The following is a 27,701-nucleotide window of genomic DNA, read 5'->3' as shown; positions in this document are numbered from 1 at the left end:
AAGATGTTGTCAGAAAGTGTCACTTCTAGCACTCGCCTTTAAATCTCCTAGAAAACCTTAGAATGAAAAGTTACTTTAAGTATTGTTTTGTTAATAAAGTTATTTGGTCAATTATAGTGAGACACCTAAACCTCAATTATTTCTAATCCTTAGATATTGACTTTAAATAAAATATAAACATCACCACCCAATATTTATGACTTAATTTACTTTATTCAATATTTGGAACTTAGATCACTTTTAGATTTACCAGTTAGTTTTTTCAATCTCCCAATTAAAATAATAATCTAAAAAATTTACTTATTGCTCTTAAATATTCTACATGCTTGTTTATATTGCTAATTTTTTTTTTTTTTTTTTTTTTTTTGGGTGGTGGGGGGGTACATAAATTGTTTTTTTATAGTTTATATCATATTAAGAAATATTGAGAAATATATATTCCTCCTCATGTTCCTCTTTGATTGACATTTCAGCTCATTAATATAAGATACGGGCAGCACAGTAGTGCAGTTGGTAGCACTTTTGCCCTGCAGCAAAAAGGTCCTGAGTTTGATTCACGGCCCGGGGTCTTTCTGGATGGAGTTTGCATGTTCTCCCTGTGCATGCATGGATTCTTTCTGGGTACTCCGGCTTCCTCCCACAGTCCAAAACCATGACTGTCAGGTTAATTGGTTTCTCTAAATTCTCTTTAGGTGTGTGTGCGGGGGTGGGCGTGCCTGTGTGTGCATGGTTGTCTTTGTGTGTGTTGCCCTGTGTTGGACTAGTGACCTGTCCAGGCTGTACGAAATGTCTTGCTAGAGATCGGCACCAGCAACCCTCCAGACCCCACTAGGGACAAGGGTGTAAGAAAGTGGATGGGTGATGTGATGTATGATATAAAGGCTCTTACTATGCAAACACAATGAAACCTGACCAAGACTATTCTGAATATGTCACCATACCAAATGAAATGCTATTTATTTTACACCACTGATTAGGATAACACTTTATAGTTTTATTCTGATTATGAAATTGTGCATAAAAAGGCTAATCTATGGTATCCTTCACCTCTGAATTTAGAGCTATCATTTGCAGGGAGCAGCTACTTCTGATCTGCTGGGTACTTAACACATCAGGGAGAAAATCCTTCAAGTTAGTAAGCACTCAAGAACTATGGAATGTATTTGAACAGCAGTCAGTATGCTGCAGCATATTAAGTAGTGAAGAGACGATCCCTGAAATGACAGCGAAAAGACTGAGGCTTTGTAGCATTTGATTTGAAAGATATTGTGCATGACTAACACCTTAATGAGCTCCACTGTGCTCCATTTTTCATGTGCAGAGATTTTTTTGCATAAATCTTGCCCTTGAAACCACAGGGCCAAGGCTCTTTTGTTGCTGAACACACTCAGTCTCATTTTGGTTGTGACCTTCCTCTGTCCTCCCCGCAGCTGCTCCTGATGCTAAGGAGTCGGCTCAAAACGGATGGACGTCCTGCTGGGAACAGCAGCAGCCCTCTGCCACAGGCTCAATTTGCATCCAGCGGCAAAGATGAAAAGATAAGACATTATATAAAATATTATATCTCAATCACGTGCTTTCAGGAAGCAGGTCACAAGAAAATATGATCTCCATTCTGTTTATTTTTCCCCAATCTGTTAGTGTTTAGAGGAGAAAACAGCTCTTAGAGAAATACGGCACATCTGTGAGGTTTGGTAGTAAGCATACAACACATCCAAACATCCTGCTCTGTCTCTTCAGGGTTGTTTAAATCAAACCCAATGGTGGTCTGGTCATTCCAATTTCTCTTACACAGCTGTGAAGGTTAAACCTGTTGAAAAGATTGAAGAATCTTTTCTGCCTTTCAAATAGTTTAAGTATACAAAAGCCTTATATCCCAGAAATTTCCAGCATCAGCAAGCTGTAGTAGGAGTTTCTCACCATCCAGGTTTGTGTTAAATATTGTAACTTATTACCACAGATTTTCTGAAATGTCTTACTTGCAGAAAGTTCCAAGGACATGCCAGAGCCTAATTGATAGCCTGTAAAATCTAATCTTTAAATGCTTAATTATGTTTGACTGTTTGATATGATTGAGTGTGAAGAGAAATTAACAAACTCTATTCAATATTCAATAAACTGTTGAAGCTCACTGAACAGAGCCACAGTGTTTGCTTACTAATTACAGATTAAATGAAAACCCGTTAGTGGTCTTATGCTGCCCTCCTATGGCCACTTTTGGTAGTTATCATTGCAATGTTGCACTGGAGTTGTCTATGACAGGAAACGATACAAGACCCCCTCGTTAAAAGGCATGTAATTATAATAAGGAACAGGTTTTTTTCCCTATCCTGATTCTTATACTATCAAGAAATCACTTTAACAAAACTTTAAATAGAACCTGTCTGACAGCATAAAGCAGACTACAAGATCTAAGAACAAAAAACAGACTGCATCCAATCTGAAGAACAAACAACACAGTCACTGACATCTATCAGTCTAGAATAATTTGGCAATCCCACAAAGTACATTGAAATCAAAATTAATAATAAAAAACACTGAATATTGTTGAATTTTCCCAGGTGTGGCTGACCAACTCAACTGAGATATTGTGGCATGACTTGTTAAAATTCCTCCACACGAAGGTAAAAGACATTTGGTTGAATTTTTTTTCTTGCTATAACCCATTATTTTATGCATAACAAAAGTCCAACCCTACCAAAGATATCCTTGGAGAAAAGTTTTGTTTTTCAAGGTTTATGAGAAATATAATATTTCTAACTGATCTGCAAAATACCAAAAAAGAAGGCAGCTGTGATGGCAAAAATAATTAGGAAGGTACATGGCCACAAAAGCCACTAAGTGGATTTAATTTTGTTTAAATATCAGTTTACTCAAGAAAATCCACACTTTTGATTAGTATCTGACATATTTTGTAAAGAGAGTGTATTTTACTCAAGGCTCGCACATCACACAATCAATAGATGTGATGCTTTGATAAAGCCGGTTGGTGTTTTCCTAAGTAAAACCACGGTGACCATCCCTGAGCTGAGATTCAGGAGATTTATCGACGATGAGTGACACTGTGTGAACACAGAGTGACACCTACCTGTCTGCTCATCTAAACAAAGGTCACATCACTGTGTGGTGTTGGTTGCCTGACAAATGCAAACCTGTCACTGTCTCCAGGGGCAGGATAAAAGGGTTCAACAAAGAAGAGAAGAAAAAAAAATCAAGCTTGGACTAGATTAAAAAAAAAAAAGAGTACATGCTCAATTACTTCAATGACAGTGACAAACATGTGTAGGTCAAAGACAAAACACAATTTAAACTGGATTGTGTGGGTGTCTGAATGATATTTAGTTCAATATTTCATCTATATAAACAAGAAAGGAACATATGAAGAGTATAAGGAAAAACAATATCTGACAAAACAAAATGCATTTATTTTGTCATATGAATTGATAACTGCTTTTCATGAAATACTTAATATAAACTATATAAAAATTTAATCTGGCATATGTAATAGAATTTGAGATTTTAGGTAAAACATGGTCAGAAGTGGGAAGTGTGAGGCATGAATTGAGTTGAAATGCAACAGGGAAGTGAAATGACACATTTACAAGATGACAGGCCAGCTTTAATTTCCTGGAACACACAAACATACACAGATTGCACCATTTTCACTATTGTGACTGTAGCAAAATTGTAACCAAAGTACATTGTGGTATTATTGCATTCAGCATAACAAGACATTCAAGTGCACATTGCTGTGAAATCTTGTTTTCCTCTTCACAGATTTCTTCCCTTTTCGCTTGTTTTCACACTTAAATGTTTTTCACTATAAAACACATTTTGACATCTGACAGAGATAAAATGAGAAGACAGCATGCAGTTTTCATTATGGAGATTTCATTTATTAAAGAAACAAACTATGCAAACAACCTGGCTCTATCTGAAAATATAATCATAGTACAAAACTAATAACTGGCTATTCCAACCCTAGTGGCAGCAACTACCATTAGGTGGTCTGGAAGTCTTTCCATTCTTTGCAGAATTTTTTTTTTTAAATTCCGCAATAGAAGATACTCGTAGAGTATCTCAATCAGGTCGCACTTTGACTAAGCCCTTCAAAACATTAATTCTTCTTTTTTTTTTTATCTGCACAGACTTGCTGGTGTTCTGTGGATAACTGCACTTGGATTTGTGGTATGGTTCCACCATTTCATGCAAGTCTTCTTCAGCCTGAAGTGGCAAAATAACCCAAGACTTTTACATGACCACCTTTATGCTTATATTAATGTTGGTAGTTTTTTTTTTTCCTCAAATGCTGCTGTTAGTTTTACATTAGATTTATTGGTATGAACCACTCCAAACAACTTGTCTCACATTATTTTGGAAGTTAAATTCCCAAAAAGTCTTAGAAATTGAGTTTTTTGGGGGGATGGGCTTTTGTGTTATTGTAGGTCAGAAGTGGCTTTTAACTTGAAAATGTAATTTGGGTGGAATTTTTGCCAAATCTCGTTCTTATTGTTAAATAATAAACAATGAGCTTAACTAAGGCAGGAGAGTTGTGCAATGCAGCAATGTCTGGGCAACGGGCTGATGCAATATCTTGGACGCTCTTGGTCCTTTTGTGGCCTTTTGATTAGCTATTGGTGAGCTTTAAGAGTAATTGGCCGCACTGTTTTTGGAAGTTTCACCAAAGTTTCATGGTTTCTCCGTGGGACTGAACTACAAAATGTGGTCAGAGGACCAACTACTTCCTTTTTTTCCCCAAAGGACCAGTAATTAAAATAATAGTTTGTTTGGACAGCTATTTCTTTTCTCACAATAAATAAAATGATTTGAAAACTGCTTTTTATATTCACTCAGGTTATCTTAAGGGGATTTAAATGTGACAAAAAAGGAAAAACAAAATAATTCTTAGAAGGGACACAATTTTTCACAGCGTTGTATTTGTGGTGTTAAAGTGTATAGATTTTTCATGGTTAGGTTGCAAAAAAATAATTTGTATTAAATAATTCTATAAAACATTTTAACACAATAAAATAATAACATTAATAGAAAAAAACAATGTAAAAAAGCATCCTTCAAGCAAACAGTCCAAAAGTTCTAAAAATGGAGAATATAACAAACAATAGGTAGATTTTTTTAAAACAACATATAAATAAACAGTCATAACATAATCTAATGTTGCTGAAATGAGGATCACACCAAACTTTCTGGGTAGGTTTCTGGATTTTTATTTGACATCATCTGCCAGATGTGCCACTTTTCTGTCTGTAAGTTTGAGCAGTCAGAGGCCATTTTCCTCTCTGTTGGATCTACAGTCTGAAGGGCAGGCGGGTTCTGCTGGGGGAGCAGCAATGTCTGGGCGTCGGGCTGATGGTTGAAAACAGAGACTGGGCAGGGAGCAACTGAAGTTTCCCGAACAGATCCAGCACACAGACAAGGAGACAAAACCTCTGTTCTGTCCATAAATAATGGACATGTAGGGCGTCCCGTCCTTTGTACTGAGCTGTCTGAGGTAACAGCCTCTGATTGGCTGCTCAGTGACTGATGTAACGGTGATTCTGGCTGCCTCTGCTCTCTGTGGTCATGAGGACCACTGCTGCTGCAAGTCACTGGGAGGTGTGGCCTGTTCTCCAAAACGCCCAATGATGTTTGTGTCGCTCTGACGGGCAGCTTGTTGTTGCCTTGGTGACTGCTCAGTCCCTCCAACGATCCATACGAGTCACATTCTGAGGCATCTCCAAGGGAGCCTGTTGGGAATCATTTGTTAACATTTTGCATTTATTCCACATCCCAAGGCCGTCTGGAGCGAGCATTAGAGAAATGATAAAACGGAGATAATTTTGTTACCAGTAATGTGATGGCTAATAAAATCCTTCCCAAAGAGCTCATGCCAGGTGTCCCAGAAACAATCAGCTGAGGCATCTGAGAGAAGCAGGAAAATAAAGATTATACTGTCTGCTTTAATACATGGTTATATGAGCAGGAAATATGATAGAACTAAAGTCATGATTATTTTAGGCTGGCTTCTGCGTGCTTTTGGCACTTGCATTGTTCCAGTTCTGTGAAAAAATATTTTTAGCTCCAGTAACAGCTGGAAAGTTTGTAATGTTTATATTATAACAAAGTAAGAAAAAAAGCCTACTGGATTGAACCTGGGGAATCTCTAAAGAAGCTCTATATACATGCCTTATGAACTTTTCACTGTTTGTAAAGTCACATTCTGTCTGGTTTTTGGGATTTTATGTGACAGAGCAGCAAATAGTATTGCATAGATGTAAAAAAAATGATACACAGTGTATCAAAATATTTTACAAATAACAATCTTAAAAGAATTGCATGTATGTATTAAAACATACACCATGCAGAGTCAAAATTTCATTGATCTCCTAGAGTTACAACTGAGAATCTTCTTTGTTTAATGTCTCAGCTTTGCACATGCACAGGCCATTAATCTTTTCATCAACTTTTACCAGTTTTTTGTCCCTAATGAAGAAAAATAAAGGTTTACAATTGCCTCATTTGTCTAAACCTGTTCAGTCAGATGATAGACTGAACAACATTTAATGAGATTTGTAAAGCTATCAATATTGTTGTTTTTTTTTACCTAACTCTGCTTCAAACCTCTCCACAACTTTATCTCTCCACTTTGCATTGGTCTACCACTTAAAATCCCCCCCAACATACATTATTATTATTATTGGGATCTACTGTGACAAATTTGCAAAAAGAGTTTACGTGAAATGACGCCTCGCTGTCCTCAGACAGTACATGAACCCATTCGGTAGCTATTACTCGTCTTGCCTTAATTTTTCTTGGTCATAATATTTCACATTCAAAGTTTTCCTAAATTTAAGAGAATCATAAATTATCCTAAGCTTTCAAAATGAGTTTTTTTTATGTTTCTGAGTGTAATCATGTTCATCCCACAGGTTTCTGTTCTCCTGGTTGTCAGAAAGACAAGTCAGTGGGTCAGTTCCAAACATCTCTGTTGCATTGCCTCTTGTGCCAATTTGGGTGTCAGGGTGTGAGTGAGTCAAACTACTTCTAAAGTACAACCATGTCATAAAATAAATTTTATTCACCTTTGTCAGCGGAAAGGGTTGGCGAAGCGCTTCCTGATCCATCTTTGGAATGGTCACTTAGTTTGTACTGCCTGGGGCATATGGGATCTCTGTCTGAGTTCAAACTGCTGTGCTCTGTGTCATTAAGTAGCAGTCGATCTGACAGCACAGGAGAGTTATTGTCATAAGGAGACACCTCTCCGCTGGACACTTTGAGGGAGTCACTAGACATGCAACTCTCAGTCAGAGAAAATGAATCTTCTGGCCTCAGAATGCCTGACTCCCTGCAAAGAAAACAGAAAAAAAAAATTATGGCATCTCAATAACGTACAAAAAGGATCACCGGCCTAGCAGACAAATCACATAAAGAGGGAACTACTGGAGACTTACGAGCACTGAGAGGCCCTTCTTCGCAGCAGATATTCGACAACATCAGAATCCGTTTCAAGCAAGCTAATCAGCACCTCATTCTGAAGATCTGCAGGAACCTGGGTAACGCAAAAGTCCAGTTTGTTTCATCATCTTATAAATAATCGATAATATCTAATATATATTTAGTAGCAGTAAAGAAAGTCGTATTATGAATAGTAACGATTTATTTCATAGTACATATTTTTCTCTTTTACATCACTAATTTAAATTTAAATTTAAATGTTTATATAGCAGTACAGATTTGTTTTATTATATAAGAGAGAGTTCTGTGAGTTCTTTTCAAAGAGCATGACTTAATTCCTGTAAAAAGCAAAAACATAAGAAGATGAAGCAGATGCTGGAATGCTTCCAGTAGGCTTCTTAGTTCTCAAAATTGAGGGTAGATAAAAGCTCATTTCACAAGGTCCTGGACTAAAAACAAACTTACTTTAGTGATGTAGCTTTGTTTTACAAGCATTTATAAAACCTTCTCTTGGTATATTAAGTTGATGTTTACATTTTCTTTATGTGGCTTCACTCTGTTAAGCCCAACAATTGGCTCATAAAACAAGAATATCTGTGACTCAGTTAGTCTTAAACTTCACCTTATCTTTGGCTGTTTTAAATGCCCTGTACTCCACTTACCATAAACAGCATATCATAAGCATCGATCATCCTTTGGACAACACTGATGATGGCTGAACTCTCCTCTGCATGGGCAAAACTCTGGACAGCAAACTCTTTGTCTGAGTTCTTTTGCTTGTGCAACAAGTTGGGACCAAGGATTGTGGCTAAATTGCGTGACGTCATCTTGTTTCCTGGGATCTAAACAAAAAAGGATGATAGAATTTTTTTTTTTACGAATTAATCCACTAAAAAATTAAATAAAAAAAAACTTATTAGGTCAATGATTCTGTTCAAAGTCTGTTTCTGTGGATATTACAGTAATTTAGTTTCATTGTTGCTCTTAATAATACTTTTGTCTCGCACTTCAGCTTGTGTTGTCATGTTATTCACACAGTAATCTAGCCTTTTGAACCCTGTTTGTAAAAAAGCTGTGTATCAGCTGTATTGCAATGTTCAAAGAGCTTGAAAGAAGAAGCAGCTTAAAGTCCGGAAATGACGGTTCTTTCTTGGGAAAAACTGAAAATGTAAACACCTGGCTCCCTTCAAGTAAGATTAAAAATGTTCTACACAGTCTCCAGGATCTTCAGCCATAATTTCATGGTGAAGGCAATTATGACAATTTGCAAAATTTCTCTGCACATATTGGAGGTTTCTGAAGCTCCACTGTCACTTTCCATCTTACTGTGAAGAACAAAGCACCATCTGTGTTTTCATCAACTCTTCACCAGTGTCAAAGGATGCAGATGATGAGGTTTTCAGTACGAATGGCCCGTTTCTCTATCCACATACTGTGACTTCAGTCAGAATGAAACATACATAAAAAAAATTCCAACATCTCTATCTTTTTGTGATCATCAGACTGGCTGTCTGAAACTTGAAGTTATTTTCAGAGTTCTGCTTTTCCCTTCTTCACATAGTCCTCTGTTCTTTTCATGGTTAAAGGCAATGTCAAGTCTTCGCTTCAACAGAGGGAAAACACATTTCACATTTAAGACGCAGTCTGAAGAACCCACAACTCCCCTAAATCTGTCAGTAATTTTCCTCTATGTGCAATTCGGAGGAGTGTGCACTTCTTCATGGAGAGTTCAGTGCATACCAATCTCTTATCAGCAAGGGGCATAAGCATGTTTTTTTATTTTTAAATATTTTCATCTGCTTGCTGAGGTTGTAGATAACACACCTAGAAAAAGCCTTACAATAGATAAGTCTGCTTACAGGGCTGACAGTGACAAGATATCCTGGGTTTCATAGACCTGCTTGAATTTGTCTGACAGGGGTATGCAAACCATGAATTATGGACAAGCCACCGCTACTGCTATCAGGCAGGCTGTTGCTTAATGCAACACCAAGTATGCAAAAATGCTGTCACAACAATCTCACCAGGAAGGCTTTGTGCTTGTTCAAACAGGCAGAGAAGGCTTTGACTCATCAAGAATAGCATGGAGTGCACTGCTGTCTTGATGACCCCCCAGCAGTAGGCCTCTCCAAATAGGTCCTGAAACCATCCATGTTCTGGCAGCTTCTTTTTTGAAGTTTTCATTATCTGTCATAAAGTGAGCCACAAGCTGGCCAACATTGATAATGGCTATTTTTATTTTGAAAATACTACCGCCTCCCCCTCGCCCCCCAAAAAACTTTACCAGAATAATATAATTTCATATCAATGCAAAAAAGCAAAAAGTAAGGGTGTAGAATATAATTACAGAAATAAATTCTTTCAGCCATTGGCTCAGTGAGTTTAGTCCAACACAAATTAAAATGTAACCCTATATTATTCTCAGTCCAACACATTACCCATCTCAAGGTAATTACCTAAAAATTATACAAAATCTATTCAGTGCACAGAGGCAAAATGAAAATAAATAGATGCTAAGTGTTCCTAATATGTCTCCTCATAATCTCACACATGCTCACAGGTACTGGGCTTTATCACAGGAGAAAAAACAAATTAGGCCATAATAGAGGGATGTTCACAGAAGCCTGGTGTCTGTGTGCTCATGGTGCTTCATGGAGAGAGTGTTCATGAATCATTTGATAAAGATAATTATAATCGATTAACATGCATAACATAGCTGCTGTTTTGGCACAGTAATCTCTTCAAATTAGAGGCTGCAGATGCAAGGCACATCTGTCCAACTGCCCTCTGCTGGCTGCTGGCATTCATCGCATTAAATCTGTGGAACAGTCTGTTTACGAGGACGCAAATTACTCTCTGATGGCTAATCATGTGGGGGGGTTTTTTTCTATGCTTTTGGCTTTTGCTTTTTTGTCTAAGCAATAAAACTAATTTGTAATTAACATGAAAGTGATGATTAATGTAAACAATCTGGGAAATTATATATATATATATACTTTCCATGAGTTATACAAAGCAAATTCTGCTTTATTCAACTCATCCAAAAAGGGGGAAGATGTATTTTTTTTACCTTTCGTCTTTCTGTGTCCAGGCTGTCTTCAGCATATGAGGACACAGTGGACAATAAGCTGAGGATGCGCTGCAGCGTGTCGCTATTAGAGGGAGGAAGCAGAAATATGAGGAGCTGGATGGCACTCTGTTGTTTGGAATAATCCAGCACTGCAGAAACACAAGTGCATCAACATAAGTCAGTTAAAAACATAATCAAAAGTTCATACAAACATTTACATCAAAATAGTGTATAAAGCCTGTGAAAAACTTGCTGATACCAATCACTGGCATGAATGTTATATAAATTGTGGCCCATAGACACATTTCATTTACAGTTCTCTTTACAAATAGTCAGCGCGTGACTGAACTAATTGTGGATTTTCTCAAATTTACAATGGTTCAAAATTAAACATAGCACAAATACAGACAATGTGTAGATGTTTATGTAGATATTAACAAGTTTATTGCATAATTGACTTGATATTTAAGAAGTTATCATGGCACAGATCCAACTTTTAAAAGAAGTTTAAAAATAGCTGACAAAGTTTCGACAGGGTTGACAGTAGGTAGAGTGTTCCAAGGATTCAAATCCTTGCGTTACAAACTGTTGTTAGAAAAGTTTTATTTAAATACTTTCTTGACTATATAAATCTGACAGTAAATTTCTTTTACTCTTTCATTTTACAATAATGCTTGCAATAAACTAATTCAAACTTTGAAAAAAAAAATAAAATAAATATTTATATTGCATCTTTAAATGTCCCAAATTTACACAACATCCATGCCCATGGTGAGTAAATGCAAACTTTTCATTGAGACTGCATCTGTCTGTGTGCTCCTCACGCATTGTGTGGATGAAAGCTGTGTACAGTTCTCTTGTCAGCAGCGGGTCAGGCAGGTCTCTGAGGAACTTCTTCAACAGAGCAGCAACATCGTGGACGCAGTGCTCATCGCTAAAGTGCACTTCCCAGCCTTGATCAAACTCCTCACGGAGCTAGATGAAACATCATCACAATCAGTGCTGCAAAGAATTTTATTTATTTTTTTAAAAACATTGAGGAAGTTGATCAAAGTACAGAAGGTTACCTGTCGTACTCTCTTTTTGGAACTCCCAACGCGGAAAATTCCTACTGTCTGCAAGCCTGAACAAAGACACGAATGCTTCACAAGTGGCAACAACCTCATACACATTCATAAAATGATTGATGCTTCTGAAGTTTGTACCATTTTTTTCCAAGTGTTGGCAGCAGAGATCAACTATCCTTGGCACCTGTCTGTAAATAGGGTTAAGGCTGAGCTTTTTGTCACGGGGTTTCTTCCTGTTCCCGGCTGCCTCATCTGGCAGAGACAGCTGAAGGGCCTCCAACAGCCGAGCCTGGTTATCATCGAGGTCAGTGATGCAATCCACAGACACTCCACCCTGTCAGTCATAAGAGTGACAACCATGTAGTCAATGGAAAGCAAACCAGCTCAGCTATGCTGCAGGAAAACGTGTGTGCTGGATCCATTTAAAGGCCGCAACATCTGCATGCAGGGTGAATATCTAAAAAGGTCACGAATTCCCACCGAAATCTGCAGAGCGGCTGTAATCAGACAGAACCCCTGTTGTTCTACATGAGTGACTCAGGTTTATTGGCAGAAAGGCTTACCCTCCTGGATGTCCGTGAGGCTATGTCTGGTGTGCTGGGGAGTGGAGAATCGTTATGGCTCTCTGGGGTGGAGCTCAGAGAGGAGTTGCTGCTGGAGAGCTCCTTGTTAGGCCGTTTGAAGCCAGAGGACAGGTGAAGGAAGGATAGCATCAATTCAGTAGCATTACTCTGCTCCTCCCGCTGGTGATCGTGCTGGTGTTCATGCCGGAGCTTGTGCACGCGGTCGTTGGTTATGACGTGCGACAGCGGTATGCCAAACGCCTGTGGTGAAGTCTCTGTGTGATGAGGGGGAGAGTAAGAAGTAGTGATTAAAGCTGAAGTTGGCACATAGTTTCTGAATTGTTCTTCAGTCATGTATAGTTCACAATGTCTCATAAAAGCATTCATACCTCTTCAATTTGTTTATATATTTTTATGATACAACTGTGAATTTAAAAGCACTTTATGACAATTGTGTGGGATGGACCAACACAGAATAAGGCACAAGTGGGGAAAAGAACGATGGATTTCAATATTTTTACAAATAAAAAACTGAAAAGTGTGGCACTGATTTGTATCCAGTACTCTGAGTTAAGAATTACATTTTGCTGCACTTGGAGGTGCAAGTACTTTTGGGTATGGGTCAAACAGCTTTGCGCAGACTGAAAGGGGAAGGTGTGTGAAAGATTTTCAAGTCTTCCCAGGGATGTTTTAGTAGGGATTGTGATCTGGACTTTGATTGGTCCATTCTATCACATTGATATGTTTATTACGGTTCCAGTCTATTGTAGCTGCATGTTTAATGTTGTTCTATGGTTATCTCCATCTGTCATTCCACTGACCTTTTTATGTGCTTCCCTCTAACCCTAGAGAAAAATATCCACACATAATGATGCTGCCACCACCAAATTTCAGCTTTGGAATAGTGTGTTAAGGACTAAGTGCAGTGTTAGTTAGCATTTTTTTAATTTTTGCATTTTTTGGTATAGGATAAAAGTGGGTGAATTCAAGACATATATATTGGAATCCATATAAAAATGTATGTTTCCTTTACTATTATACCCTACTTTGTGTGGGTCTATCACAATAAAATACATTGTGATTGTAACGTGATAAAATGTGTAGAGATTTAAGGGTTACGTACATTTTTCAAAGCACTCTATCCTTTGTATAATTTTCAGGAAAACATATTAAAATTTTAGTCGAATCTTAAATAAATTCTACTAAAAATAAAGAGGAACTGGCAACAGCACAGCACACACTTAATATTCAGTGAGTGCATACTTTCCCAAGTGCCTTTGTAAACAAAAGACTGAGGAGAAAAGAGGAAAGAGGGGGCTGGGAATGCCGGAGGATAAGCTGCAACGAATGAGCCTCCACTTAAGATTGTTTTAGTTATTTCCCTTGACTGCCTCTTTCTGACGGAGAACATCACTTTCCTGCCACATTGTTGCAGCGGGCGGGGCTGTGTGGTGGTTGAAGATCACAGCTTCCTCTGTTCTTTAAGATTCTGATCACTCACAGCTCCAAGCGAATAAACAGCTGAAAGTGTGTTTGGTGGAGTGAGTGTACACAGCTTCAGCCAAAAAGGATAAGAGCAGCTTTTAAAATGTCAGAGCCTGACAAGGCCCAAGAAACTAATAAGAAGCTCCCACGGATCTAAAATACAACTGTGCTTATCTCCACAGGCTTGAAAACGACTTCGGTTTGGGATTTACAGCTGTACCATTCTTCTGTAATATTTGTGTGAAATCTTCTCACAGGATAAAGTTGAGAAACACCACTACTCATCATGAGCGGCATTACCTTTGTCTCTGTTCTTTTCCTTAGATAACGAATCCAACTTCTTCCTAAGAGACTTCTTGTGCTTGTGGCCATCTGTAAAAGTAAATACAAAAATCTGGTTTATTTAGCTCCTGTTCAGGCTTGTTTCACTACTGATCCCCTTAAACTCAAGCAAGCAATGTCATTTTTGCACTATACTAGGGTGAATAAAATCTATATTTTAATGCAATTGATTCGATAAGATTAGCTTTTTTTATAGGCAATCTTGAAGCTGATTTGATGCAAACTAGAAAACTTAATTGCCTCTCACCAAGTGTAGGAGAGAAAGAATAAGTTGCACAACATATTGAATCTCAGACATCAGAGCAGTGACAAGGACAGCTTGGAAGCAGCATTAGTTATTTCCAGCTTTTCCACATATATTTACCAGGATTTCCAATAAGTGGATCTGTGCATGTTCATATATGTCAGCAGACAAAAAGAAGTTTGCACAAGTGAATATTTGAGTGTGTGTGTGAAGAAGATAAGTACATTTTGGAATGGTGATATGGCAGCCCAGGTCGTGACACCGAATCAGTCGCCTGAAGGCAACTTCCTGAAGGCGGACCCTCTCCAGTTCTGAGAGGCTCTGCAGTGGGACTGGCTTTAGGGAAATGCTGGGTCCCAAAGATGTATTCCAGGTGATGTCACCCTGAGGAGACATGCAGATATCATTAATTCAATAAAGCAGACAAAATTGTGTTAATAAAGTTGCCAACTAAACAGAAGAATTCTGTTTTTGCTTGCTTGTCACACTTGACGCTGCAAAATGTAAAGTTTATAAAAAATATTTACATATTTGTTGAAACCGTCACTATGTTGTGACAGCAAGGTTTCCTCCAGAAAACCTGTCAAGCCCGGTGGTTGGGCACTATGGCAGTCATTCATCCAGGGGCCCATCATGTTTTTGAGTTAAAAAATGTTTAAAGTTGACAGATAGCTTGAAAATACCACTTGATAATTATGTGTTATGAAAAGATTGGAAGATTAATACCTGAACACAACTATAAAGTCCTAAAAATGCAAACATTAAAAGAAAAAATAAACAATGCCTAGCCTGGTGGGGGTATAAGTAAAGCCTGGTGGCCCGCCAGACTTATAATACACTGAGGAAAACCCTGGTGACAAAATTGTGAAAAGAATAAATCAAGCTCCTCCCAGTGCTAATTAGAAACATCCAATCAGAGCCAGGAGGCGGTCCTTAGTGCTGTCAATCATTTCCATGTGTACACTGTTCACTTCTTTCCCTCTTCCCCTCTTGCACTCTGCTTCCTTACAGCTTCTCTCCGTCACCAGAGCCTGGTGTGAATGCTAAAGTTAGTTAGCATGGCCACTATTCACAGCAGATAAATGATTTTTTCTGTAACAGTGAGTTGCTTCTCCACCACTAGCACATTTAACAGCATGTTCACAAGGTTAATTGACAGCGCTAAGATGATCCTCCTGCCTCTGATTGGTTGACTCTGACTGGGAGCCGGGTAATTCTCCTCCCAGTGGAGGAGATCAATCTTTTCACAGATTATCTGTCTCATTATACTGTCACAACATGGTTTTAGCAATTATGTAAAAAACATTAAGCTGTGCTTTAAATGTTTCAGATCATTAAACATTAATCATTAATTTCAGACAGAGATAAGCTGATATAACTTGATAACTGGTTATGCCACCATTGCAACAATTATCATCAAGTGCTTGTGATAAATGGAACATTCCTATAGTGTGTGTATATGTATATGCATCCCATCATGATCTTAAAACATATCCAAGCAGCAAAGCAGCCCTAGAACATCATATTCCCACCAAAAGTATGATGTTCTTTTTCTCAGTTAGTTTTATGCCACATGTAAAGATACACAACTGCTCAAAAGTTTCTCTTCTGTCTCATCAGTCTGGGGAATATTTTCCAAAAGTCTTGCAGCTGTTTTCTTTGGCAAATATGAGACTGGCCTTTCTCTTCAGTTTGGTCAGCTGGAGTTTTCTCTTAGGACTTTACCAAGAATGCCATTTTTGCCATTTCTGTTTCTTACTGTTCAATCATGAACGCTAACATTAACTGAGACATGTGAGGCCTACAGTGATTTAGACATAATTCTGGGTTCTTTTGTGACCTTTGGGGTCAGATGTTTGTGCACCTTTGAAGTATTTTTGGTCTTAGACCATCCCTGTTTCACGTTTTCTCCATTTTTGGATGATAGCTGTCACTGTGGTTCAATTACTGTAATTAGGCTGAGGTGTGGCTGGTTAAAATGAACAAAAATATATGAATAATAATGTAACAGGTAAGCCACTATACAGTTTGCTTTTAGCCTTTACGCAGATTGTCTTCGTCTGATATACACAAAAAAAGTTTGATCACCTAAAACATGTCTATGTATCAAAAAGCAAAGACAAAAGAAAACTTTAAGGAGACAAAGACTTGTTTTCTCAGCACTATTTATCACACTCAAGAGGCCCCTGGTATGCAGAAACTGATAGCTGTTTCACTCAGTCTGATAAATGCAAACTGCACCACAGCTGTAAAAACAGTAAAACTGTTTACTTAATAGTTGTATAAAATTTTGCAAGAAACAAAATTATTTACAGTGAAATCATTAATACAACACTTAATGTTCCAGTTTAATCCAATCCTTAACATATCTGCCTCAGATGCAGATATTTCAGTGCACACTCTGAAAAGTCAGTAATAATCCTTTATTTTAATGAATCAAAAAGCATTTTACAGCAATTGTGAAGATTTAGCACAGTAGTGGTAAAGGGGGCATATAATCAGATTTTACATTCTCAAGCTTTAAGCATCTTCATGCTGAAGATTAAAGTGCTTTGATCCACATCTATTGAGCCAATCATTTGAGCCATGTTCCAAAGAGGCTTAGTAACTCATTATAAGGATAAGGCTTACGGTGAAGTAGCTCACTTCCATTTAAACGAGCATTAGGACTGAGCTACCATAGCAGAATTTTTTTTACTCATACACGCAAAGCGTGAGAAGAGGAATATAAATGTGGCAGGGATGTATCTGGCTCCAGGTTCCTTTTTCTGCATCGCAACAACCAAAACACTGTCAAAGAAATATCTTCAACGACGAGAACAACAAGGAGTTCTGTAACCACTGCTCAGCCCACACAGAGTCTTGAAGTCAACATCATTATGTCAGTTTGAAACTACCTGAAGAGACAGATGCAATCGAGTCAGTCAAAATTTCACAAAGTGGTTGAGACCAGGTTTCCAGGCTGTAAGAACAACAAGCTTCAAAACATGGTAGAAGAGTGGAAATATCTACCTATTGGAGCCCCAGTTAGCACGTTAACAAGGTATTGAAAAGCATCAAGTGCAGAAAGAATTAGATACAACTGTGGAAAAATCCAATGAGTTCAGCTTTTAGTTCACCTAAAATTTTAGAGAACTTTGGCTCATATGTCATTTTCTTCTAAATTAACAAGAAATAATGTGTCAGTAAGAATGTATCGATTCTATATAGGTTTTGCTTCAAATCAGTTAAATAAATTAGCTTTTCAATAACATTCTAAGTTATTGAGATGCACCTGTTAGTAATCCATATTCCAAGTGCTGTTTTTTTTTTTTAGGGTAAGCTTTGTTGACATATGAAAGCATGACTTGATATGAAGGAGAAGCTCCATAACCAATTGCTCCAGAGGGAGCTAGCTGACCAAACTGAATTAGGTTGCACACAATGCAGTTTGTTTGAGGATGGAGGTTGGGCAATACATCTCGAGTTACAGGATGAATTATCTTAAGTTTTCACACAGCATGAACAGACGTTTGCAAGTAATGACATGCTGTAAATTTGGTTTCATCAGGATTTATGGCTACATCTTAAAATCCAGCTAAATGTACTGAAGGGCTGGTATCAAACATCATTCCAGGCAAATCTTTATACTGAAGTTATAACAACTAGAGTTAAAAGCAAGAAAGTAGTGGAAAGTAGTGTAAACTACCACTTTTTGGCCAGTACAACAATTGGTTACCATAGAGATTGTGAATGCAGGATGGTACAGGGACAGCACAGACCAAGGAACAGGTATGCATATAGACAATTTTAAGCGCTCATTTGATATTCTCTTAACGGTTTTGTCTAAAATCCCCTAATTTGGGGAAGTCAGTTAACCAGCACAAGAAATCATGCAGTAGATTTCAGACATTCATTTCTGTCTTTACATTCTTTTAGAAGTAAAAATTTTTCAATTGTTCCCAAGATGTCTCATATTTACCAGCTTTGAACTGTTGCCAGCAAAGTACATTTTACAAGGCTTGTCTCAATGTCTTGTCTTTTCTGTTTTTATTGGCAACACTGACAGAATGCTTAACAAGTACCTACAGACTGTTGTATATTTTTTGTTTGTCTGAGTTGCAAAGTATGATTAACTAATAATATTCATCTTTTTGGACCAAATTGAACGTTTATGTGATCTACTAGCAGAAAGAAGAAATGTGGCAATGTTTTATAGGTCAGAGGTGACACGACATGCATTGAGCAAATCCTGCCAGCCAATTCTGACAAACATAAATTCCTCTCGTATGACTCTGTTTGAAGTGAAACTTTCTCTGTGTCTGATGCAAATGCGAGGTGCCTTCCCACAGTTTCTGTTGACATCTACAGATAAAGAGTAAAAGTGAGTAATTTCCAAGCATTGTGCTCAACATTTTAATGAAACATCCTTCCACACTCTGCATAATCACAGGTGTTAGTTGGTCAAGCCGAGACATGCCACCATGCCACAGTTTTGCTCCAATACTTTCCGGTTATGAAAGCAATGTGAATTTTCCTAAAGTGATGCAGGTATTTTTTTAAACAACGAACTGTAATGCAAGTGCAAACAATTGGGCCCAGTTCTTACAGGACAGACCCCCTCCTATTTTACTTAGGAAACACATATGCTATAGCTTTGAATTGGCTTTACTTGTTTCCTCCATACAAAATAAAAATGTCTGAATAAACCAAAAAATAAGAATTGGCCAAACATAAACAGATACCGAGAAATAACCACTCATAATGGAGTCAATTACTTTGAATGTTTAAATATCCCAGCCAATTAGGTAAATAATCCTGTCAAAAAGGCATAAAACAGTGAGTCATACCAGCTCCCATTCTGAATCAGTGAAAATCCACTGCTTGCTTACAGGTGTATGTGGATGTAGCTAATTTTAATTCAAAGCCTTGCTGAAAAGCAGCAGTGCTTCCGAGAAAACAATGGGAGGAAATCTGCAAAGTAATTCATACAATATGCCTGGAAAGATTGCGCTGATCTAGTAAACTTGAGCGAGATCCATGGAGGTGAGAAATACTCCTCAGCTCTGGATGCCAAGAGTCAATTCTGCAGGATAAGTTAAAACAGGATTAACTTGTAGACATAATAGTGCTTTGTAAAAGTATGTCTAGCCCTTGAGTTTTATCTTTTTTTTTTTTACATGTTTTCATATTACAACCTCAAACCTTGATGTACTACATTCAAGTTTTATATGACAGACCAAGATGAAGTGCATTATTTTCTTCTTCTTTTTTTAACAAAGAAGATTTGTTATATTTGATACCACTCAATCAAATTTATTGCGACTAATTGCTTTTCGAACAGTCTGTACATGTGGAGTCTCACAGACCAATGCATCATCCAAAATGCACAGAGGACAGCCAAACTGAAAAGCTACTTCAAAAAATAACAGTCTGGGCAAGAAGAGCATTATTCAGAGAATAAGCTAAATTGATATGAGAAGACTAAAACTAAACAGTTTGTCCTTTGTGCAAAATACTATTTGTGGCAGTCACCTAACGCATCACCCTGAATCTTCTATACACACTGTGAAACATGGTAGTGACAGTATTATACTGTGGGCGTGTTTAGGGACCATGTAAGGTTGCTGATGGGAAGATGAATGAAACGAGGGCCATTGTGTAAGAAGTAATTGGTCAATCATTAACTGACTTATTAAGACAAAAAAGGCCTTTTGCTAAAATAACAAACATACTCAGAGCAGTAATTAAGCCAAAATTGATAGCACCTTTTGCTATCCAATTATTACTCAGTTAATCCAGAAAATAGTCAAAATACTAACCACACACAGAAGAACTGATGTTAAGTTAAGCAGAAAGGGCTGAGCTTTTCACATGTTGAATTTGGAAGCATTTTTAGCTGCAGACACATCTTTGCTACAGAACATCAAGAGCACACAAAAGGTGTGCTAACATGTTGCATTTTAGGCAACATCTTAGCACACACGTGTTTATTTTCTCATTTAAAAAGGAATTGTATTATTTCTTTATTGGCATCTTTCGATGTATTTCTAATTTTGCACAAAATGGCTTAAGTGGATAAATGGAAAATCTGCAGAATGTACCAATTACTTTCATCCAATTGATTGATTACCCAAAAGAGTATTCAATTAGAGGATAAAGTATTTTGGACTAGAGGATAAATACGACTTGCAGTTTTACCAAGTCAAAATCTAGACCTAAATCTAACTCGAAAGGCCTGACAATTTCTGTTCACACACTCTCCAACCAATCTGACAAAAGTTGAGCTGTCTTGCAAAGAAAAAACAAAATGCAAATAATTCAGAACAAATGGAAAACAAATGCAAACGCAATTTGATGAATTTTGTTTAAAAATATGTTGAACACCATACGTTCCTTCACTTTACAGTCACTAAAAACTGTGGTTGGAACAAAATAAATGGAGAAAAAAATGACTGAGGCATGAATACTTTTGTAAGACTCTGTATCAAACCTTGTCGTTTTTCTATTTGGAAATTTTTGCCCAATCTTCTATTAGTCAGTTCGTCGCGTTTTAAAAGTACAATAATGTGATGTGAGCACAAACTACTGCAAATGAAACCATCTATCACACACCAAAGAATATTCTTTTTCTAATAAAAGAAAACATTTATTATAAATTATGCAACATATTACAAGTATATTTAAGGCAGTAAAGAAAACTTCACTAAGTGGTAACAATGCATTTGCGTCATTGTGTTTTGTTTGCCTTTATTTATTATCCCGCTGACTTCGGGACACCTTTGAAAAATTCAGAAGCCACAGTTAACTCAAACAGCGAGAAAAAAAAAAAAAAACTCAACCCAGCAGTTACTCACAAGACAAAGGATGCTGCTTCGTTCTCCCATCACGAAAAACCTGCTTTCCGAAGACAAAAAGTCACCCGAACTCCGTTGAAACCTGAACTTTCTCACAATTTAACCTGCGCCACCTGACTTCGCTTCAACTCTTCACGACAATGAACCTAAGTCAGAATCATGGTGACACTTGGCCACCAGGGGTCACTACGAGCACGCGGAGAGAAAGACCGAGCTGAACGACCCTACATATCCAACATCTATCAAAGAGAGAAGCGCATGACACAGGGTGGGGCTGCCTGGAAGCGTGGGTCTCTTCCTTAATGTACCGCAAACACATTAAAGTGTGTACTGGCAGATTAGCGTCGAAAGAAAGACCTCAAATGAAGCCACTTTAAAGTTCTTGGCACAGTTCGACAAAAGCAAGCACTTATTAAGACTACATTACCCATAACCCTCAGCTTAGCTATTACCATAAAACTTATAGTAAATGTTCTACGATGGTTCTGATCTCTGAACCAGATATTAATCATCTAACTTCTAGTGGTCAGTCAAAAAAAAAAAAAAAAAATTTTTGTTTTTTTTACTGTGGAAACTTAAACGTCATTGCCAATATTAAAGATGCATTCTACTGGAATCCTTTTTCAAAGTGAACCTTACATGTAAACAATAATTTTAAAAATTGTTATTTAATTTAGTGTTTTAAAAATCAAAGCATGCACAACCGTTTTAGCCAAACCTTCGCAAACTTCTCACAAACCAAATCACTTAATTTTTGTTAATTTAAAACAAATCTGCTCATCTACTCAGGTTACAGTATTTAAGCATATTTGTTTTGTTATTACTTCATCACTATTTCCTGCTTTATTCAAATCACAATTCTTATAGTTATATATAGGTTAATTTCAAACCATGTTCATGAACCACTACATATTTTGTGACACTTTTTATATCCGTTTACATATGACGGACTGTATTTTTGGTTGGTAATTTAGGGGTTTTTTTGTTGTTTTTTTTCTTTTGGCTTCTCTGATGTGTATCTTGCTACCACATACAGTAGATAACACAGTTAAAGACATGCCTAGAAAGGGAAACTTGAAAAGATGCACACATAAAAACATACATGTACTATAGATTTCTAAATATGGTTGGGAAAGTAGGTTAGGATTGATTGAACGGGCCAAAGATGTGTCGGCTGCAAAAAGACCAAAGGATTTTTCTTCGCTAAATAAACATATCCATTAAAATATATGCCTTTGAAAGCTCAGTCTTTGGAAGATCAGTGTTTGGAAGGTATTATAAAAACATTTTTAAAAGCAAACCATGATTTTTTAAGTTGATCTTAAATACTTCTACAGAAACATCTCTTTTTTATTATTATTTAGTTAGTGTTGTATACAAAGAATTGACCTGCAGAGGTTAAAGGGGAGTATGATCCCCAGAGACAGAAACAACAAGACCCTTCGATTTATTGCATTGTAAATCCATACTCCTCCCCCAGCCTAATGGACACAAAAACAGATTAAAATGACATCTAAATTATGACCCAGTAAAAATGCTTCATTGGCCAACAACATGACCTGATGATTTTTATGAGCTACATCCTCCTATCTTTAGATTAAGGCTCCTATTAACCTTCTGACCTCTGTTCCAGTGATCATTAAACTTATTCTTATTTTTAATATCATTATATCCTTACAAAGGAGTTATGAATGGCTCAATCTAAAGGTCATAAAGCTTTCTGGGTACTTCCATCAGAGGCTCCTTTGAGGGTTTGGGGAAAATGAATGACAAAATTTAATTTGAAGAAGCATATCCAAACTGGTTATTTGAAGCATCCTAAAAAAAATATTTTTCTAAAGCTCTCATAATCTCTATGCTCTTCCAACAAAGTTCCACAGAGACAATATTAAAAAGAATGCAAAGTAAAACAGAAACAATAAACAAAGAAAATACTTTCAGATTTCTTACAAAGCCATATCCAAAGGCTAAACTAGCAACAAAGCAGAATTGTCTCAAATGAAGTGCAATAAACCATGCTGGGCACGCTGTGGATCAGAGAAAAGATTAGTGTCACATTTAACTACAGACCTGGAGGAGAGCCTTCATGCCTGTTGTCATAATATTAAAGGGAGAGTAGAACACTTAGAGGTCAGTGACATTGTACACAGTGCTGGGAATAAGTGCACAGGATATCAGCATATATCAAATACAAGTTGCTACTGCCAAATGCCTCTTTGCTCTATGCTGCTGTTGTATATTTTTGATAAAGTTTTAAGTGCCCATTGTTCTCATGTTGTTACACAGTTGAATGTAATATGCTGGGGTGAACCAGAAGACAAACAACCCATATCTTTCACTTTGATAAGTCATTGTAACCATATGTAACCATTTTGTTAAGCTCCCATTTTTATGCGTTTTTCACAAAGTATGTGAATATCTTTCTATTTACAGCAAGAAAACCCTTCTGACAAAACAGATCATATCTGCAGTGTGACCACACACAGGTTGCAATATAAGGTTGATGCAAACTGCTCCGAAACAATGACCGACCCTTCACTTTACAACTGCAAACAACCTGCGATGTTTTAAACTTATTTCCATTTTCCACACAAATGCCAGATTGTAAGGTGCCATAGTCGCTGCAGCCCAGCAAGTTTAGCCCCATGCCATGCAAATGTAAAGTCTCTAGTGGGAAGAAATATGTGCCTGAGGGATTGTAGCCAAGGATCAGGTCATGCTGCTGCACTGTGAGAAATAAGAGTCGAAGCTTTCTTCATGTAAACCAGATGTCTCTGCTTTCCATCTCGGCCCAGGCTGCAGAGATCCAAAGTGAGCGCACCAGTAAAAAAAAAAAAAAAAGGAGTGATATTCAACTTCATGTGAGGAAACCTTCTCAAGTTTACAAAGTGGGTTGCTATGTTACCCGCAATTAAACATTTCTAATTAGCACAGCATCATACATGCAAAAGTATATGCAAAGGCTGCAACAGTTGTTTTGAAATACATTTACACCAGATGGAACCGAACAAGCCAAATGAAGTCACTCTTGAAATGGAAGTCTTACAGCATTGGGGCCGTTACTGGGTGGAGGTGCAGAAGTTTCATGTGAAAAAGGGGAACAAAACACCCACAAAAACAGAGACCCTGATGTGTTGTTGCAGTGGTCTCTTGGATACTATTGTCCCTGAGAGGAGAACATGACTCTATGCACACCCACAAAAATGTGACTTTGATTACTGAATTGAAGAAAGATTTTGCATGCAAAGGCACTGGCTTGTAAGCTGATTGTAAGCCGACAGCATGGTCATGTGAGTCTTCAGGCAGGAACTCAGTCCCTCTGTTTTCAGTTGAGACTATAAAACACAGTGCAGCTGCACCATCTTAAATAACAAATATTGGTGATTAATAATTTAGCGTATTTAACAACAATGTAAGCTAGCATGAACATCTCAACAACAAAAACTTGTCCAAAAGACTTTAACCTCATACAACTCCCAAATATCTGTTTCACTTTTTCCCCCAGCTTCATTCAGGTTCTGTGAAAAAGGAAAAAGTTCTGGCTGTGGAGTTGGTGTTGATAACTCCGGAGGACAGATACTTGGCATTCATTACAAGGCTGTTACGGTGTCAGGTCAATGATATATTTCCAATATGATAAACAAACAGTGTTGCCATGGGGAAAATTTAAGCACAACAGTGCAGATTGCCTCCAATATTTAGTACTTTGTTTTATTTAGTAATGTGATAGCTTCCAGTGTACTTTCTGCAAAGCAGCTGCTGCACATTGAGTTACAATTTTGCTGTCCTCCATACAAGTTTAGAGTTGCTCTGTGTTGTTTTATGTGAGATCTGTAAGTGGTTATGCAAGAAGACAAGCACAAATGCACCTAGTTTCTTATATTTACATTATATTTTTGACCTGCTTATGTTTACAACCATAAACTTCAAAAATTTTATTCAGACTTCATGGACTTGAACACAATTTAGAGCAAAATTATTGAGCATAAAGAAAAGAAAACACAGTTTCAGTTTTTTGGGAATTTTTTCCCCAAACAAATAAAACAACTGAAAACTTTTATTTACAATAGTGTTCAGGCCCAGTAACTTACTAAACAGCTTTCTTTTTTTCAAATACAGCTACAAAACTTTGCATGTCTGTAAACTGAAAATAATTCCCGTTCTTTGCCAAAGTAACTCAGGGTAGGTCAGACTGGATGGATTGCCTCTCTGAACATCAGTGTTCATGTTTTGCCACATTCTCAGTTAGATTCAGGTCTGGACTTTGACTATTTTATATGAATATTAGATTTGATCCAAAACTTCCCATTGTAGCTCTGGCTGTATGTTTTTCTGGAAGATGAACTGCCACCCAATTTTATGTCTTTTAAAATTTCTGCCATATCTTCTTCAACTGTGACCCTGTGACCCCATTAACTCAGATCCCATCCCCTGCCCCTGCTGACTCCTACAGCATCATACTGCCACCACCATGTTTCATGTAGGAATAGGTATGCTGAAGTGTTTCCTTTCAGCTATATATATATATATATATATATATATATATATATATATATATATATATATATATATATATATATATATATATATATTCAGATGGCAGTTGTCTGCATGTTCAGCTTGTAATGTAACATTTTTGTCCCAAGGCACTATGAATCTTAAAAAAAAAATAAAATCTGTTTGCCTTGCAAGTTGTAACATCAACACTTGTCTCAACTTTGCACATTCCTCCAGAGAACCACCTTTAAAATGTCTCACTTCAGTCTTCTTAAATGTGCAACAGTTTATTCATCTCAACAAATTGGATGAAAAGGGATGACATTCATCACTTGTAGTGACGCAACAAGCTGTAAAACATGTTGGTCCACACGTAAGCAAACCTGCCCAGTTAGCCAGAGACCTGATGGTGTTGCAATAGCAGAAGACTGTGATTGATTAGTTTAGGGAGGTTTTTCAATTCAAGTCCCATCCAGCATTTTTGAAAAAATAATACCAAGATTATATAAAATAAAACGAATAAATGAAAGCAGAGTTAATCCTTCTGCATTATGTTTTTTAAATTATATTCCATTCACTTTCGCAATGTTGTGAGTAATACAGAGACAACAGTAATGTAACCAACTCTTACACCCTGTGTAATTTAAATGTTGCTAATGAATTGGGGAGTGAAATTTGCTTTTGAAAGTTTGGTTTCTTCAAAGTTCCTACTTTATAAGTTTCTGCTCGAAGATTTCCAGCAGGGATAATTAACGCCCACCACAGCCACCACTGTTTGCAGTATGATCCAGAACAAAACGTAGCAATGATACATCCGCCTTCAAAGCAATCAATTAAAGGGCACTAACCTGATACGAAGTTTCCTCAACCTCGGTACCACAGTGCCGCATCAAAGTCGAATCCAAACTTCTGGTCTGCCTCAGTTTCTTCTTGGAAATACTTTTGGGGCTAAGCGAGCATGAGAACACGCTGCTCAAAAGTCCTTGTGCGGCCATATCTCATACTCAGCCGTTCATGTGATATTGGATATAGATCCGCAAACACATAATCGGAACGCTGCGAGATGAACCGTTTCCCGTCCAGCGCTCGCAGCGTCTCTGCCAGTATTATGAAATGCGCGCCCCTGTTCTCAGATCACCTCCTCCGCCTCCCAACGCCGTGACTCAGTGCTTCCTGCGTCCAACATCTCAATGATGCTTCTAAGAAGTATGTTGATTTCTCCAAAACAGCATGACAAACGATACTCAGTGGGATTAGGGGGGCATGACTTTGTTTATATTGGCTCTGAGTGACTCAGCCAAACCAATTTGAATTGATCCCGCGGCAAAAATAAATAAAAATAAAATAGATGATAGTTTCGTAGCGTAAACCGATTTTGGTGTTCAAAACGGACTTATAAGTAGTTTATAAAACGTGAAGTCTGCAAATATTTCATGGCTTTTCAAAACTGATTTATGTATTTTTTTCAGAACATCTCTGTTTATTGTTTATTGACGGACAAATACTGTGTGCACAACACGCGTCTCATTTATTACAAGTACGCATAATCTATATTATCCGTTACAGTCTTCTGAAAGAAAAAAAATTATCACACTTGAATATTTAAATTTATATATAGCCTACATATATATAAATATATATCGAGGCAATCTGGGCACATTTGAAATCTTACTTAATCAACCCTAATTAATTTTAATGAATCATGATTTACTTAATTGATAATAATAAACCATATTTGTAGGACAGCTGAGTTCAATTTAACTACCCACAGCCAGGCTTACTGCTTGACACGTATAATCAAGAAATCACTTAAACTGAACCTGCTTGACCACATTAAGTTGGCTTTGAAATCTCAAAAAGCAAAGCATCAGCACCAATCTGAAGAAATTAAACAAGAGGTGAGGAACACAGAGGCTTAAAGCCATTTCTAAGGGTTTGGGACTCCAGTAACAGCAGTCCGATATAATGGAGAAAGCATGAAACTGTAGTGAATGTTCACAAGAGTGGCTTGCTTACCAAAATTATTTCAGCAGTGCATCGACTCATCTAGGAGGTAATAAAGGAGTCCAGTACAACAATGTAAGCACTGTGTGATTCACTTGCCTCAGTTAAAGGCCAGAGTTCATGATTCAACAGTAAGAACGA

At 37.4% G+C, this 27,701-nt stretch overlaps 1 protein-coding gene across 2 annotated transcripts; it reads right to left on the bottom strand.

The window, feature by feature from the left end:
- Positions 1-3,597: 3,597 nt before the first annotated feature.
- LOC114148485 (rho GTPase-activating protein 6) lies at positions 3,598-26,674 on the bottom strand. 2 transcript variants are annotated; one of them, XM_028023804.1, is made up of 13 exons: positions 26,405-26,674; positions 14,448-14,607; positions 13,938-14,009; positions 12,153-12,427; positions 11,728-11,923; positions 11,590-11,645; positions 11,347-11,497; positions 10,523-10,671; positions 8,115-8,294; positions 7,449-7,546; positions 7,080-7,342; positions 5,845-5,919; positions 3,598-5,744 (listed from the first exon to the last, which is right to left on the bottom strand). In XM_028023804.1, exons 1-13 carry the CDS (start codon positions 26,549-26,551, stop codon positions 5,191-5,193), a joined length of 2,376 nt encoding a protein of 791 aa, XP_027879605.1. In that variant the 5' UTR covers positions 26,552-26,674; the 3' UTR covers positions 3,598-5,190. The 2 variants fall into 2 exon arrangements, with proteins under 2 accessions (XP_027879605.1, XP_027879607.1); XM_028023806.1 differs by lacking the exon at positions 26,405-26,674 and adding an exon at positions 21,060-21,246.
- Between the last annotated feature and the right edge of the window lie 1,027 nt (positions 26,675-27,701).

The sequence above is a fragment of the Xiphophorus couchianus genome, chromosome 7 (assembly GCF_001444195.1).
Source record: "Xiphophorus couchianus chromosome 7, X_couchianus-1.0, whole genome shotgun sequence".
NCBI classification, from domain to species: Eukaryota; Metazoa; Chordata; class Actinopteri; order Cyprinodontiformes; family Poeciliidae; genus Xiphophorus; species Xiphophorus couchianus.
The sequence above is the reverse complement of the archived record's forward strand: the minus strand, read 5'-3'. Positions and strand labels throughout refer to the sequence as shown.

Bases quoted from the DNA above. Each gene is read 5' to 3' on its own strand.
- LOC114148485 (XM_028023804.1), bottom strand. From the start codon at position 26,551: ATGGCCGCACAAGGACTTTTGAGCAGCGTGTTCTCATGCTCGCTTAGC. The intron at 11,646-11,727 runs GTACAAACTTCA...GTCTTTGTTCAG, and splicing joins CCAACACTTGGAAAAAAATG to GCTTGCAGACAGTAGGAATT. The intron at 7,547-8,114 runs GTAAGTGGAGTA...TGCGTTACCCAG, and splicing joins CTTATGATATGCTGTTTATG to GTTCCTGCAGATCTTCAGAA.